The 16,533-nt window shown below is 45.7% G+C and overlaps 1 protein-coding gene across 1 annotated transcript; it reads left to right on the top strand.

The window, feature by feature from the left end:
* Positions 1-4,584: 4,584 nt before the first annotated feature.
* On the top strand, positions 4,585-14,513 carry ubn1 (ubinuclein 1). The gene is made up of 16 exons (XM_045701589.2): positions 4,585-4,967; positions 5,125-5,223; positions 6,383-6,481; positions 7,581-7,724; positions 7,916-8,007; positions 9,773-10,200; positions 10,324-10,580; positions 10,681-10,751; positions 10,866-10,992; positions 11,078-11,184; positions 11,585-11,710; positions 11,855-12,004; positions 12,104-12,157; positions 12,396-12,939; positions 13,300-13,489; positions 14,042-14,513. The coding sequence occupies exons 1-16, from the start codon at positions 4,671-4,673 to the stop codon at positions 14,092-14,094; spliced, it is 2,838 nt and encodes a 945-aa protein (XP_045557545.2). The 5' UTR covers positions 4,585-4,670; the 3' UTR covers positions 14,095-14,513.
* The last annotated feature ends 2,020 nt before the right edge of the window (positions 14,514-16,533 follow it).

Genomic DNA, 16,533 nt, shown 5'->3' with positions numbered 1-16,533 from the left:
AGTGGCGAGGGGATCAATAAACCCATCAACTCCTGTACACTAGTGACTTAAATTAATTAATGTTTCACTTTTAAATAATAAGACTGGTATGAAATTCTAATTAACAAATAAAAGTTTAACACTTCAGTAACAGTTAAACATTTAATTGGGGAGGTATTTAATCTGTTATTTCACGTGTCAAGTCTCGAAATCAGACACAAACAAATGCATGTGGCTTATAATTAGACACGCCTCTCCATTCTTTTGTATAAAATTGCACAAACTCACAACATATCGCAGTGCGTGTCGGGATAGCACATCACTCTGAAGCCTGCAGCCTTGCAGACACTATCTGAGGGTCTTATTAACCCCTACACCCTCCATAATTTTCACATTGGGACACTTCTACAAATGGCGGAAGAGTGCGAGAACACACAAATGGAGGGCAGAGGGCCGAGGGAAAGGGGAAGAGGGTGATTTGGGATTCAGCCATAGATACGACAGAGAGGAAGAGGCGAAGCAAGAAGATATACTCCGACCAAAAATGTGTCCGCGTGAGATAAGCCCATTTTTGTATGGAGGTCTATGAGAGAGTGTCGAATTACGTGATGCTTACTCGATCGAATAGAAGTTTTGTCATGTTTAGGCTGTTACAAATGTACTGATATAAGTGGATGCATGGTGGAATTCCGTCAACTTTGAGAAAAACAACTTAGTTGTGCCTGTTGTTCACATGCGTATCTGCCCTGTCCTTGTCCCACATAATCTCACTTTCCTTCAATCATTGAGGACAAGCATTTCCATTGTTAGAGCAGTCACTCTGCTATCTTGTAAATATAATAAATCATCTTTGGATACAAGCATAGTCTTCTTAAAATAGGATGCTATGGTGTGAAAATGGCTTTAAGCTATATCATTGCCATCTAGTGGCCACAATAAGTGAATGACACACAAGATTTGGGTTCAGGACTCCAGCACTGCATGTGGAGGTAAATCACCAATATTAGCTTTACACTTTTTTCAAACATAAAAGAAGAAGAAAATTGGAGCTAAAATGGAGATAGCCTCGTGGAGCTGCAAATACTGTCACAGACACTGTAATGGCACAGATACAAAGATAAGAGCTCTTTCCATCTCTATGCCTACACCCCAGGTGTGAGTGTTGACGAGGACAAGGCTGGAGATCACTCTGTCATGCTGATTGAGTTCGAATAACAGACTGGAAGCTTCAAAAGGAGGGTGGTGCTTGGAATCATTGTTCTTCCTCTGTCAATTATGGTTACCTGCAAGGAAACACATGCCGTCATCATTGCTTTGCACAAAAAGGGCTTCACGGGCAAGGATATTGCTGCCAGCCCGTGAATCACCTAAATCAACCATTTATCGGATCATCAAGAACTTCAAGGAGAGCGGTTCAATTATTGTGAAGAAGGCTTCAGGGCGCCCAAGAAAGAGCAGCAAGAGCCAGGACCGTCTCCTAAAGTTGATTCAACTGCGGGATCGGGGCACCACCAGTACAGAGCTTGCTCAGGAATGGCAGCAGGCAGGTGTGAGTGCATCTGCACGCACAGTGAGGTGAAGACTTTTGGAGGATGGCCTGGTGTCAAGAAGGGCAGCAAAGAAGCCACTTCTCTCCAGGAAAAACATCAGGGACAGACTGATATTCTGCAAAAGGTACAGGGATTGGACTGCTGAGGACTGGGGTAAAGTCATTTTCTCGGATGAATCCCCTTTCCGATTGTTTGGGGCATCTGGAAAAAAGCTTGTCTGGAGAAGACAAGGTGAGCGCTACCATCAGTCCTGTGTCATGCCAACAGTAAAGCATCCTGAGACCATTCATGTGTGGGGTTGCTTCTCAGCCAAGGAAGTGGGCTCACTCACAATTTTGCCTAAGAACACAGCCATGAATAAAGAATGGTACCAACACATCCTCCGAGAGCAACTTCTCCCAACCATCCAGGAACAGTTTGGTGACGAACAATGCCTTTTCCAACATGATGGAGCACCTTGCCATAAGGCAAAAGTGATAACTAAGTGGCTCAGGGAACGAAACATCGATATTTTGGGTCCATGGCCAGGAAACTCCCTAGACCTTAATCCCATTGAGAACTTGTGGTCAGTCCTCAAGAGGCAGGTGGACAAACAAAAACCCACAAATTCTGACAAACTCCAAGCATTGATTATGCAAGAATGGGCTGCCATCAGTCAGGATGTGGCCCAGGAGTTAATTGACAGCATGCCAGGGCTGATTGCAGAGGTCTTGAAAAAGGGTCAACACTGCAAATATTGACTCTTTGCATCAACTTCATGTAATTGTCAATAAAAGCCTTTGACACTTATGAAATGCTTGTAATTATACTTCAGTATTCCATAGTAACATCTGACAAAAATATCTAAAGACACTGAAGCAGAAAACTTTGTGAAAATTAATATTTGTGTCATTCTCAAAACTTTTGGCCACGACTGTACACCCCAGGAGTGTGTTCAGTTCGATTAAACATTTGTTTAAATGTTCGCTATGTTGAGTGACGGCTTGTACTGAATGGCACGTTTCCCCAAAACGTTTTTCAACGTTCTTGAACACACTTTGTTTGTTCCATTTGGTGGGTTTGGCTTGAAGCAGTGCGTAACATATTTAAAGGGCAGTGGGAGCATTCCCCAACCCACAGCCCTTGGTATAAGCTTTACCCTCTTCACCTCTCTCAAAATCCATCCTGAACAAACTGTAATTAAATCAGCAATAATTTCTTTCCTCCATTCATGTAGACTAGAGTAGGGGTTTTCAAACTGGGGTCTGTGGAGTTACTGCAGGGGGTATGCGATTTTTGGGGGGTATTATTTTATATGACAAATCGTTATTTTATGAATATCGCTAGCTACAACAAGACACCATCGTGGATAAAAAATGTATGTCTCTGTGTCCAGTATGAAGGAACATAGAGGTAGTTTCACGTCCCAATCCTAACTAGCGTTAGCGCAATGACTGGAAGTCTACAAGAACAGTTAGCATGCTAGCTGTTCCTGTTTATCCAACTCTGGGGAAGTAAATAAATGGCTTCATTGGCTAATCTCGATCTATCCCCTTAATATGGAGGAAATTACAGTTATTGGGAGCTAATTATATGTTTTTTTTGCATAGAAAATACTTAGGCTGGCTGGTAAGTGGACATTTTTTGGATGGAAAACTGTTTCAGTGTGATCTTAAACAACCAAAACCGGATAGAAAGCATGCCGAAAAGATATTGAACTATATACATATATATATATATATATATATATATATATATATATATATATATATATATATATATATATATATATATATAATTTTATAATACCATCTTCAAGAACTAACAATCAAATAAAAGCTAGACAGTCAGGGAGAATTGATGCCTGTTGATTTTGTTATAATGTTTGAGCAAAGGAACGCCATGTCAAAATGCATAGAATTGCTGGAAATTAGCTATAAAACTGCAAACTTTCCTCTCAGCTCCATGCCAAACTGTGAAGAATTGCTAGAAATAAGCTTCAAAACTGTACAAAAAAACTCTGCTCAATAGAAACATTTGCAGAATTGCAGAAAATGTGCTTTGCAACAGCAACATTTTCTCTAAATTGCCACAGATACCTTCCTAGCTAATATACTATGTTATAGTTTGCACTTCCTCTTCCAGTGAACTGTGGGGCGGTCAAAATAATGAAACCGTCTACTAAATCTATTCATTTTTAAATGGTGATTACTTCTTCTACTTGCCATTATCATTCACATCATTCTAACATATAATGGATGTCCCTTGGTCGCCGGTTTGCCTGGGGTGGGGTGTCCCTAGACAACAACAAAAAAGTGTTAGAAACCTTGGACTAGAGTGCAGAATTTAGAACATCAAACTCCAGCCTGATAGGTGACACCGCCATAAAACTCCAACGAAAAAGAATTTCCCCAACCCACAACCCAACCCCTTCCCCGTTTTTTCAACTGGTCATTCAGAACAGCACCGTTTCCGTTTAATTGAACGTTGCAGCAACGACATTCTATTATTTCACAGGAGGTTGGTGGAACCTTAATTGGGGAGGATGGGCTCGTGGTAATGGCTGGAGCGGAATAAGTTAAATTATATAAAATACATTAAACACATGGTTTCCATGGTGTTTGATGCCATTCCATTTGCTCCGTTCCAGCCATTATTATGAGCTGTCCTCCCCTCAGCAGCCTCCACTGGAATTATATTGACAAGATAGCTGATTGAACTCTCTAACAATGGAAATACATGTCCTCAATTATTGAAGGGACACACTCTTTTCATAGCACTTTGATAAAAAAAGGATTTTCGTTGCAGGTTAGGTAAACATTTTCACTAACACTGACCCTTTTACTAACCTTAACCTTAGTCTCATAACCTGCTACGAAAAAAAGTCACTTAGGTATCTAAGTAAAGAGTGTTTCCCAAATGATTGACTGCAGGTGAGATCAGGTCAGACCATTCTAGCCAATGAGAGGGCAGATATCCTCTCGCTTCACCTCTTCCTCTCTGGTTACAATACGTTGTATCGTACTGAACGCAGCCCAGGTGAAATTCAAACGAACACCTGCTGCTGCTGATTAGGGGCGGGGAGTTGTGTCTGTTGAAGTTATTTGGTCAGCTACTAGTTCAGCGGGACGCGGATGTTCCGATAGTCTATTGTTCGCTGCCATGGCCGAACCACGAAGAGTTCAACTGACTACTCTGTCCAGTAATGTCCCCTTGCAGTCAGCCGTGGTGGTTAAACCAGCGTTACCCCCTAAAGAGGCGGTCACCGTTACGCCAGTAGCTGCGTCGACCTCATCTTCCTGGGGAAGTCTAACCAAACAACCTGTAGCCACATCGATCTCGTCTTCTCAGGGTAGTTCAACCAAACTGGTTACGACAGAACGCTTTGTCCTGACCCTGTTTGAACCAGACCAGCATAGGTGTCCTGAATTCTACTACCCTGAACTTGTTTACAAAAAGGTGAGAAAGAAAGACGCTCCGTTCAGATAGAATTGGTGTAATTGATTAAAAGATTTAGACCGATCAATTATGAATGCTAAATCAACAAGGAAACTAGCCAAATGTGTTATCCTAAATACGTTTCATTGACGCAACTAACAAAGGCACTATTTTCCAGAAGAGCGTTTCAGATAAAGGTGTACCAAACACCATTGAGCAGGAGAACAGAGAGAAGGATCAACTTGAAGCTATTGCCAGGAGATTCGAGGATAAATATGTTAGCGGAGTTGAATATTATTATTTGGTTTTACAAGTCTAATACTATTATGGCCAGGCACCACCAGCTAAAATTACATTTTACATACATAATGACTTTTTTTTGGTCCATAAAGGAGTTACCCCCCCCCCCCCAAAAAAAAGTTGATAAATGTATATTTTTGTTAGTTTATCATACAACTGTAATCAAAATTCCATGAATTGTAACCACATAATGGATATCCATACTTTCTAAGCTCAGCAGAGAAGAGTGTTGAAAATATTATTTTCATCTTTCTTTCTGTTAAATAAGGTACTTAAAACAATCACACCATTTTTAAAAGCCCTTTTCATAGAAAACGTTACAACCTGGACTATAGGTAGTAACTGACTTTGAAGAGATGGTGTTTAGCAGTCTGAATTAAGTGTCCTTGTCTTTAACCATTCTATGCACATGCCAACACATTTCTCAGCCTTTGAAGCATTCAGCAAATGTTGTGTGTTTATCCTTTGACATATTCTCCAGACTTGTACATAGGGAATTGTTTATATGTTAAGTGTTTATTCTCAGTGATGTTTTCATCAAAAAAATTTACAAAAAATATATTTTAAGTACCTTCTCTCTCTTATTTTAAACATTGAAAGATGAAAATAATATTTTCAACACTGTTTAGATCCGGTTGGGGCATTTCGTAACAAAATGAAACCAAAAGGTTTAGGCTGACTTCATCCAGTGTACATTTTTTATTTTATTTGCCTGATATGCAAATATGTGCATATTTAATTGTCACCTGATCTGTGCACTTAAATACAATATTTCAGAAAAAAATTATACAAAGAAAAGTATTCTGTCCACATTAAATTGGTAAAAGAGTATTGTGATGTGATACATTTTTTTTATTTATTAGTGTGTGGTGCCTGGCCTTAAGACTGTTTAAATATTGTTTATGTCCCAAATGGCACCCTATTCCCTATCTAGTGCACTACTTTTGACCAGAGCCCTATGGGACCCTATTCCCTATATAGTGCACTACGTTTGACCAGATCTTTAGGGATTAGGGTGCCATTTGGAATGCATGCAATGTCTTAGTTTTAATGCCTTATTATTGCCTTGATAAACCCCCTGTCTTTGTCTTTGTCTCTCGTGTACTCTTTTGCTCTCGTTTTTTTTCTCTCTCCAGGGATGTGGGAACAAGCGTAAGAAGGATCGCATTCAGGATCTAGTGGATATAGGCTATGGTTATGACAACGAAGACTCTTTCATCGACAACTCCGAGGCTGTAGGTTCAGTTTACCACGGTTCTCCTGGTTCAGTTTACCACGGTTCTCCTGGTTCAGTTTACCACGGTTCTCCTGGTTCAGTTTACCACGGTTCTCCTGGTTCAGTTTACCACGGTTCTCCTGGTTCAGTTTACCACGGTTCTCCTGGTTCAGTTTACCACGGTTCTCCTGGTTCAGTTTACCACGGTTCTCCTGGTTCAGTTTACCACGGTTCTCCTGGTTCAGTTTACCACGGTTCTCCTGGTTCAGTTTACCACGGTTCTCCTGGTTCAGTTTACCACGGTTCTCCTGGTTCAGTTTACCACGGTTCTCCTGGTTCAGTTTACCACGGTTCTCCTGGTTCAGTTTACCACGGTTCTCCTGGTTCAGTTTACCACGGTTCTCCTGGTTCAGTTTACCACGGTTCTCCTGGTTCAGTTTACCACGGTTCTCCTGGTTCAGTTTACCACGGTTCTCCTGGTTCAGTTTACCACGGTTCTCCTGGTTCAGTTTACCACGGTTCTCCTGGTTCAGTTTACCACGGTTCTCCTGGTTCAGTTTACCACGGTTCTCCTGGTTCAGTTTACCACGGTTCTCCTGGTTCAGTTTACCACGGTTCTCCTGGTTCAGTTTACCACGGTTCTCCTGGTTCAGTTTACCACGGTTCTCCTGGTTCAGTTTACCACGGTTCTCCTGGTTCAGTTTACCACGGTTCTCCTGGTTCAGTTTACCACGGTTCTCCTGGTTCAGTTTACCACGGTTCTCCTGGTTCAGTTTACCACGGTTCTCCTGGTTCAGTTTACCACGGTTCTCCTGGTTCAGTTTACCACGGTTCTCCTGGTTCAGTTTACCACGGTTCTCCTGGTTCAGTTTACCACGGTTCTCCTGGTTCAGTTTACCACGGTTCTCCTGGTTCAGTTTACCACGGTTCTCCTGGTTCAGTTTACCACGGTTCTCCTGGTTCAGTTTACCACGGTTCTCCTGGTTCAGTTTACCATGTTATAGTTGCCTGGATACTTATCTCTCAGTATTGTATAAATATTTACCATTTATAATTTTAAAATACTTGTTAGCATTTGTATAGTATTGTAATATCGCCCCCTCCTGTCCTCGCTGCAGTATGATGAGTTGGTCCCAGCCTCTCTGAACACTAAGCTGGGCGGGTTCTATGTGAACTCTGGACCGCTCCAGTTCCGCCAGGCCTCTGATACGGAGACAGACGACGACTTCATGACCAAGAACCAACAACCCAAGCCCCCTAAGGTAATTAAATCTCTATGGCTGCGTCCCGTTCCAAATAGCACCCTACTCCGTCTATAGTGTACTACTTTTGGCCAGAGTGGTCTCTGAATAGGGTTCTATTTGGGACGTGGCCAATATGTATGATCATAACTGTTTTGCATTTGTGAATAGAAAATGTTCCAGTTCAGACATCATTCTTTGTTTTGTTCCAGAAACGCAGGAAGGAAGGGGGAGAAGTGAAGCTGAAGAGGAGGAAATACGATGGACAGGTGGCGACTGAAAACACCACAGTGTCAAACACGGGGTGAGAGACTGACTGATCCATGATCAGTTGATTGACAACTGTAGATCATAGATTGTCCATTTACTCTCCCTCTCTCTCTGTGCGCCCTCTCTCTCTCTGTGCGCCCCCTCTCTCTCTCTGTGCGCCCCCTCTCTCTCTCTGTGCGCCCCCTCTCTCTCTCTGTGCGCCCCCTCTCTCTCTCTGTGCGCCCTCTCTCTCTCTGTGCGCCCTCTCTCTCTCTGTGCGCCCTCTCTCTCTCTGTGCGCCCTCTCTCTCTCTGTGCGCCCCCTCTCTCTCTCTGTGCGCCCTCTCTCTCTCTGTGCGCCCTCTCTCTCTCTGTGCGCCCTCTCTCTCTCTGTGCGCCCCCTCTCTCTCTCTGTGCGCCCCCTCTCTCTCTCTGTGCGCCCCCTCTCTCTCTCTGTGCGCCCTCTCTCTCTCTGTGCGCCCTCTCTCTCTCTGTGCGCCCTCTCTCTCTCTGTGCGCCCCCTCTCTCTCTGTGCGCCCCCTCTCTCTCTCTGTGCGCCCCCTCTCTCTCTCTGTGCGCCCCCTCTCTCTCTCTGTGCGCCCCCTCTCTCTCTCTGTGCGCCCCCTCTCTCTCTCTGTGCGCCCCCTCTCTCTCTCTGTGCGCCCCCTCTCTCTCTCTGTGCGCCCCCTCTCTCTCTCTGTGCGCCCCCTCTCTCTCTCTGTGCGCCCCCTCTCTCTCTCTGTGCGCCCCCTCTCTCTCTCTGTGCGCCCCCTCTCTCTCTCTGTGCGCCCCCTCTCTCTCTCTGTGCGCCCCCTCTCTCTCTCTGTGCGCCCCCTCTCTCTCTCTGTGCGCCCCCTCTCTCTCTGTGTGCGCCCCCTCTCTCTCTGTGTGCGCCCCCTCTCTCTCTGTGTGCGCCCCCTCTCTCTCTGTGTGCGCCCCCTCTCTCTCTGTGTGCGCCCCCTCTCTCTCTGTGTGCGCCCCCTCTCTCTCTGTGTGCGCCCCCTCTCTCTCTGTGTGCGCCCCCTCTCTCTCTGTGTGCGCCCCCTCTCTCTCTGTGTGCGCCCCCTCTCTCTCTGTGTGCGCCCCCTCTCTCTCTGTGTGCGCCCCCTCTCTCTCTGTGTGCGCCCCCTCTCTCTCTGTGTGCGCCCCCTCTCTCTCTGTGTGCGCCCCCTCTCTCTCTGTGTGCGCCCCCTCTCTCTCTGTGTGCGCCCCCTCTCTCTCTGTGTGCGCCCCCTCTCTCTGTGTGCGCCCCCTCTCTCTCTGTGCGCCCCCTCTCTCTCTGTGCGCCCTCTCTCTCTCTGTGCGCCCTCTCTCTCTCTGTGCGCCCTCTCTCTCTGTGTGCGCCCCCTCTCTCTCTGTGTGCGCCCCCTCTCTCTCTGTGTGCGCCCCCTCTCTCTCTGTGTGCGCCCCCTCTCTCTCTGTGTGCGCCCCCTCTCTCTCTGTGTGCGCCCCCTCTCTCTCTCTCTCCCTCTCTCTCTCTGTGCGCCCTCTCTCTCTCCCCCTCTCTCTCTCTGTGCGCCCTCTCTCTCTCTCTGTGCGCCCTCTCTCTCTCTCTGTGCGCCCCCTCTCTCTCTCTGTGCGCCCCCTCTCTCTCTCTGTGCGCCCCCTCTCTCTCTCTGTGCGCCCTCTCTCTCTCTCTGTGCGCCCCCTCTCTCTCTCTGTGCGCCCCCTCTCTCTCTCTGTGCGCCCCCTCTCTCTCTCTGTGCGCCCTCTCTCTGTGCGCCCCCTCTCTCTCTCTGTGCGCCCCCTCTCTCTCTCTGTGCGCCCCCTCTCTCTCTCTGTGCGCCCTCTCTCTCTCTCTGTGCGCCCTCTCTTCCCCAGTGTTCTACCTGACAAGAACATGTGGGAGGAGAAACCGAAGAAGAAGAAGAAGAAGCCTGCTGGTCCTCTGAGTGTCACAGACATGTTGAGAAAGTTCCAGAAACAGAAAGACAAAGAGAAACTAAAAAGAGAGAAAGAGGGAGAGCAACAGAAGTTCGATCTGGAGAAGACTTCACTACCCACAACCCCCTATGTTTCTGCAGACCCTGCTGGATGCGGCGCCAACATGGCGGACCCTCTGCTCAGCTTGATTGGATCGACCAATGACAGGGCGTTTCTCCAGGCAGCCAGCACTGTGGACTTTGACCTCGATCTAGACACCCTATTGGACGCCTCCGCTGAGACGCTGGCCAATCAGGTAGTCGTCGCCATGACCTCAACCAATCAGGATGTCAGCGCCAAGACCTTGGCCTACAAGGAAGTAAACGGTTTGATACTCTACCATACTTTATTGTCCATTTTCATGGACATTTGTTTTGTGTTGATAATGGTACATTTGAAGTCCAATAATCACAACATACAATATAATCCACTATATACTGTTCCTCCAGGACGCTGTGGCGGTGCAGGTTGTGACTCCTCTGCTTCCACCCTGGAGAGCCACACCCAGACCCCCATCGACCCTGTCCCTCAACCCCAGGACCAGATTGACCTTGTCCCTGAGTCCATCTCCAAACCCCAGGCCCCAAAACCATCTACACAGCCACAGCCAGTCTCTGGCCCACAGGTCCAGCCCCTGTCACAGCCCACTCCCCTGCCTGAAGGTCTGTCACCAGCCATGGAGAAGAGAACTCAAGACCTGGCCCTGGTATGGTACCGGACACTGGGCTTTGCGTTATGCTGTGTTATGCTGTGCCCTTATGTTTTTGAGCGCCACATTGATTGATGTATTGGTTGATCATGTTCAGGCTGCTAAGGGGTTGGAGGGAGAGTCAAAGGTCAAGTTCTTCACCCCAGAGGTCAACACCATCCTGCTGGAGTAAGTCACTTGGTTTGGATTCATGTTTAAACTACTATCAAAAACATTTAGTTATACAAGTCCCATAACGATGTTCATCCTTATGAGTAATGGATGTGTGTGTGTGGTCCTCAGCATTGAGCTGCAGTGCAGAGATGTGAGTGGCCAGGTGCGTTCTAAGGTGTACACACACCTTGCCTCATTCCTCCCCTGCAGCAGAGACACACTGCTGAAACGGGTCAAGAAACTACTGCTGAAGCAGGTAACACAGGATGGCTCGTCCTCTCTGTGTGTGTCTCTGTGTGTGTGTGTGTGTTCAGGAACAAATGGTTGTCTGTGTGGTTTAGGAGGAGCCTCTCCAGAGGTTGAGGCAGGCAATCGACAAGGTGATGCCGGAACAGATCTCCCGTTACCACGACGACTGCCAGGCCCACGCCCAGGCCAGGGCCGCTAAGTACGTCACCATGGCAACTATCGTCAACACACAGAACATAATAAATCATAGTCAACTTAATGTGCCACTTGGAGTGATCTCGCTAACCCGCCCGGGTGTGGCTGGCTGCCGCGCTAACCCGCCCGGGTGTGGCTGGCTGCCGCGCTAACCCGCCCGGGTGTGGCTGGCTGCCGCGCTAACCCGCCCGGGTGTGGCTGGCTGCCGCGCTAACCCGCCCGGGTGTGGCTGGCTGCCGCGCTAACCCGCCCGGGTGTGGCTGGCTGCCGCGCTAACCCGCCCGGGTGTGGCTGGCTGCCGCGCTAACCCGCCCGGGTGTGGCTGGCTGCCGCGCTAACCCGCCCGGGTGTGGCTGGCTGCCGCGCTAACCCGCCCCGGTGTTGGCTGTCTCTGACCGTTCCAGGATGGTGGAGGAGAGTAAAGAGCGAGAACAGAAGGAGAACACAGGATCAGAAGAGGAGGGGGAGGAGAGGAGTGGTAAACGAGTGGTGGGCCCCAGGAAGAAATTCAGATGGAACCAAGAGATCAGGTTTGTTTTTCATGGTCTAAATGTTCACTCATCATTCTATCAACACACACACACACACACACACACACACACACACACACACACACACACACACACACACGTACGTATAAACAGCTACGGTGACTTTCCTATCTTGCCCGATAGGGAGTGCCTGTGCAGTGCGGTTCTGGTGCGGATGGACAGATTCGAAGTGGAGAAAGGGAAAACTGAGACGCAGGGACCGGAGGACTTCCTGAAAGCTTTCTTGGACACAGAGATCAAACCCCTCTGGCCTAAAGGCTGGATGCAGCCCAGGTACACACACACACACACACACACACACACACAGGCACACCCTTGAAATATTCCTGTTTACTTGTTCATGCATTTTTTACTAGTGTTTTGGTTCCTCAGAGTGCTGCTGAAGGAGAGTAGAAGAGTCCATTGCCCCACTGCACCTCTACAGCAGTAAGTATCATCCATAGAATTAGGAATTATAATACCTTCTCCATAAGATCTCTTTGGTAGCATCCACCAAACTCTTTATTAGCTGAACCAGGGTGTTGCTGCTGGGCTGGAGCTAAAGCCTGTACTCCCTATAGCTCTGCATGACTCTCTGTGACTGCATCACACAGATGCAAAAAGTAATTTTTGTAAGGAGTGCAATTAGTAAATCTAGTGAAGGAAAATGTGTTCCCTCCCACAGAGTGAAGAGGAAGTTGAAGTCGGAGAAGAAACAGTCCTCTTTGGGCAGTGGGCCGACTCTTCCAGGGACCTCCAGTGGGCCTGTGGAGCCTCAGGTTTTCCTAGGAGTTCAACCCCAGAACGGATCACCTCTTCTGGGCTCAGGCGTATCCACAACCCCCCAGAATCTAGATGACTCTCTGGACCAGGGTCGCATCCTCACACCCCCCTCTTTAGGGGTTGTGAAGGAGGAGCTAGCTGAGCTGTGGGGGGAGGAGAGTTGCAGGGCTGATTTTGGTTTCCCCACCGCTGTGTTGACCCCCTACGATGATTTGAAGCCTGTGCCTGTCAGCATGTCAGCCAATGCCAACACACATGCTCAGTCAACAACCGCAAACACACACCCTCAGCCGAACACTCACTCCCAGTCTCCTCTGACCGTGCTAGCTGACCAGGCGCAAGTCCACATCCACAAAGACTACATTTCCCAGGGGCACCTAGCAGTGATGCCGGACCTTTCACTCCAGAACGGCCACCCTCCTCCACCACAGAAGAAGAAGAAACGGGTAACCACATTATTTAAAGTTGACAGATGTGTAGAATGCATTATAATGTGTTTGTGATTAGGGTTGTAAAGTTAGGGCAACTTTCAATAAATTCACAGGTTTTCCTGAATTCCCGGTTCTAAAATCAGGAGAGAATAAGCAGAATATCCGGAATCCTCCAACCAGGATTTCTGGAGAACAAGGGAATTTATTGAAAGTTCCAGGAATTTTGCAACCCTAGTTGTGATGAATAAAGCCATTTGGTTTATTTGTTAGTTCAGGATTCTGAAAGTCATAGGCTTTGTCCCAAATGGCAGCCTTTTCCCTATGAAGTGCACTACAAAGTGAATCGGGTGCCATAGTTTGTTTTATTGTTTGCAGGTTTCCGAGGTGTCTGCGCTGAGCTTGCCTGCTCCAGGTCTTCCTGGAATCCCTCTACTCCATGCCCTGGGTTTCCCGCTCTCTGCCTTCGGACCAGGAACCATGGGAACACTGACCCAGTCACAACATTCCAAAGACGCCCTGGTCACCGGCACCGCTCCCGGAACGTTCCACCACGGACTCACGCACAGTAAGTGTGTGTGATACAATCTACAGTTGTATTTAGCGTTCGAGGGGATTGGCCTGTGAAAATGCCCTGTCAATGTTCAAATGGACTTCACTTACTAGAGGCATTGTTGAATTAAAGGGAAGCTCATGCACTCTTCATCCTTCCCTTACGAAAAAAGACTGCAGTTAAACTGCAGTATGCAGCAATCACTGCGTTTAAAATACCGTAGTCTTTGTAAGGGTTTCTGCACTCGTCTCTCCCTACGCCTCAGGAATATTACTATTTTTTTTAACCTTTAGTCATCTGTTCTCTTCATTTTCTCCTCTACCTCAACACCAGGTAACTAACTGTAACATGATACCTGATCATCCTAATCATAATAAATCACATCAATACATATATTGGATTACCTAATCATGTTATAGCACATGAATAAATATATTGATTACCTGATCATCCTAATCATGTTATCACGGCAATACATATATTGATTACCTAATCATGTTATAGCACATGAATAAATATATTGATTACCTCATCAGATGTATTGATCAGAGAAGTATTGGTTTTTAGATGGCAGCCAGCTGGTGGGAGAGGGACCCAACGCTCAGAGAAAACTACAGTGATCCAATCCTCCGACAGTGAACATCTAGAATGGATCCAGAATGGAGAAGTGCAGTGTTAAAAAAAAAATATATTAAAAAAAAATGTGGGGGGTGGGGTGCAAATCAGAACTGGATGTAAAGGCCTATTGAGCCTGGAATAATGATCTTGGAATGGACACCTATAAGACAGTGGATCTTCTGCGCTCCTGCTGAACAGATTTGATGGAACATTCCTCGTCAGCACTGGGATGGGGTGAACTTTTAAATGGGTCACAGAGCTGCATGTATATCACTGGCTAGCACGGTGGTGTTATGAGGAATGTTACACTTACTGAATTGAATGTATTGTTGCCATATTAAGTATTATTGATAGTTTGTATGGCCAATCAAATAATGTAACCACATTGGTAGCACGTTGTAATAAAGCATTTAAAATGAAATATTAGTACATTTATTCACTGATTAATCAATACTCCCACATTTGTCAATGTTAGCTTCTATTCACATTTATAAACTACTTATAAAGATGTTTAATATAGGTCCTTATAAACCATTTAGGCCAAGGCTACTGCTAATCATTAAAGTAGTTTTGTATGGGCTCACAAAATGAGGGCTATTTATACCTTACAAATCTTGTTTTATTCATTGACCTGGGCCGGGTTTCCTAACACATGTCCTGATGGAAACTGAACGGTTTCAGGTGAAATGTTCAAATTTCGTCAAAACAAATACGCTGGCCAAGGTGGGATCTGTCGGTAAAATGAATTATTCAAGAAAAGCGGTGGAAACTTTTATGCGCAAATCATATCGATATAATAGCCATATCGAACTAAACTTGTGAGTCACGCGCTACGACTCGTCAGGAAACCATGCAGTTCATTAGGCTACAGATGAAATAAAGGATGAAATTCACAGGGTGGTGGAAGTGCATGGTGATGAGTTTGATGCTCCGTTCCAATAAATATCGAGGAATTATTCTGGTGGCATTATTGATTATCGATGCTTGGCTGCCGTTTTGACAAATAAATTATTCCACTTTTGTCCATAATCTAAAGTAGGTTATACGTGACAATACTGGAGTGGGCGTACTCTCTATATAAAGCTCCCTTTTCTGTGAAAAAATAAAAGTAAAAAATGCGACGGAAACCATTTAAATGTTATTCCATACATGGGAATTTAACCGCAAAATCAATTTGATGTAAACGTCTCTGGTGGGAAAATGTGCATGTTGGGTTTTCTATGCCGATCTGAGAATATTTACATGAAAATCTGTCACCATGGAAACCTAGCGAGTGACTACAAATATAAGTGGCCCATTTCTTTCCATAACAACCGAAGGATGTAAAGAACATTCAAATGAAAACCAAGATGACTTTATTAAAAGATAAATACACTATAGGCTACACAGACCTATATATTCGAATCAGTGGAGGCCGCTGAGGGGAGAGAGCGGCTCATAATGGCTGGACTGGAGTAAATGGACTGGAGTCAAAAACATGGTTTCCTGTTTGATTCCATTCCTTTCACTCAATTCCAGCCATTATACTCCACTCCAGCATTATGAGCTATCCTCCCCTCAGCGGCCTCCACTGATTTGAATGATATTGAAATCAATTTCCTGTCAATTCAGTTGTATTTATTTGTACGCTACTGTCTTTTTGTCCTCCAATATATTTCATGTGTAACCTGCTCAATGATGTGCCCAATCTTGATTTATTGCGTTATTATAGTGTCAGCACTAGAATAAGCTTCCTCAATATTTGTAGCCATAGGTGATATCTCTGTAGTAACTGATCAATTGTCAGTATTGTGTAATCATTCTAATGTTAAGGTAAGATTGGAAAGGGAGAATGCTGATCCAAGAGCAGTGCTTCCCTTCTGTCGATCGTTGAGGCATACGGACTCTCTGCATGGTGTCTCTGCATGTCATCTATTTGGCCGTTCTAGGAAAGGCAACCATAAGTATAAATTCCATCAAGGAAACGCGCCCAGTGTAATGTCTCACAAAAATATGAACATGCCGTTGCAAAACATTCTGCCAAGACTTGATGTTCCTTAGTCTCAAAATAGCCTAGAACATATCAGGATTTTAAAGGAAATTTACTGTATCAACTGTATTTCTTATTGGAAAAGTCCAGGGGTGTAGGCTGTTAATTAGTCAGTCGGTTGCAAAACGTTTGAACCAGTTACCTTTTACTCTAGCAACCAAACGGATGTAAACGGAACGAGAGACCTAGCTAAATTTCTCCAGTAGAAACTATTTTTTTGCTAAATGTTTTGCAACGTAATACGACTAATGAATACACCCCAAATAAAATGTTTTTGTTCGAATACACCCCCTAAAAAATACATTAAGAAATGTCAGAACGAGCAATGTCAGAGTCCAGAATATAAATACACTGCTCAAAATAATAAAGGGAACACTTAAACAACACAATGTAACTCCAAGTCAATCACACT

The sequence above is a fragment of the Salmo salar genome, chromosome 18, assembly GCF_965601325.2.
Source record: "Salmo salar chromosome 18, fSalSal1, whole genome shotgun sequence".
Taxonomy (NCBI): Eukaryota; Metazoa; Chordata; class Actinopteri; order Salmoniformes; family Salmonidae; genus Salmo; species Salmo salar.
The sequence above is the reverse complement of the archived record's forward strand: the minus strand, read 5'-3'. Positions and strand labels throughout refer to the sequence as shown.

What these genes read in the sequence shown, in the direction of transcription:
- ubn1 (XM_045701589.2), top strand. Translation starts at nt 4,671, where the DNA reads ATGGCCGAACCACGAAGAGTTCAACTGACTACTCTGTCCAGTAATGTC. An exon ending in CTGAACTTGTTTACAAAAAG is followed by an intron (nt 4,968 to 5,124) that starts GTGAGAAAGAAA and finishes ACTATTTTCCAG; the next exon opens with AAGAGCGTTTCAGATAAAGG. An exon ending in GTCAACACCATCCTGCTGGA is followed by an intron (nt 10,752 to 10,865) that starts GTAAGTCACTTG and finishes TGTGGTCCTCAG; the next exon opens with CATTGAGCTGCAGTGCAGAG.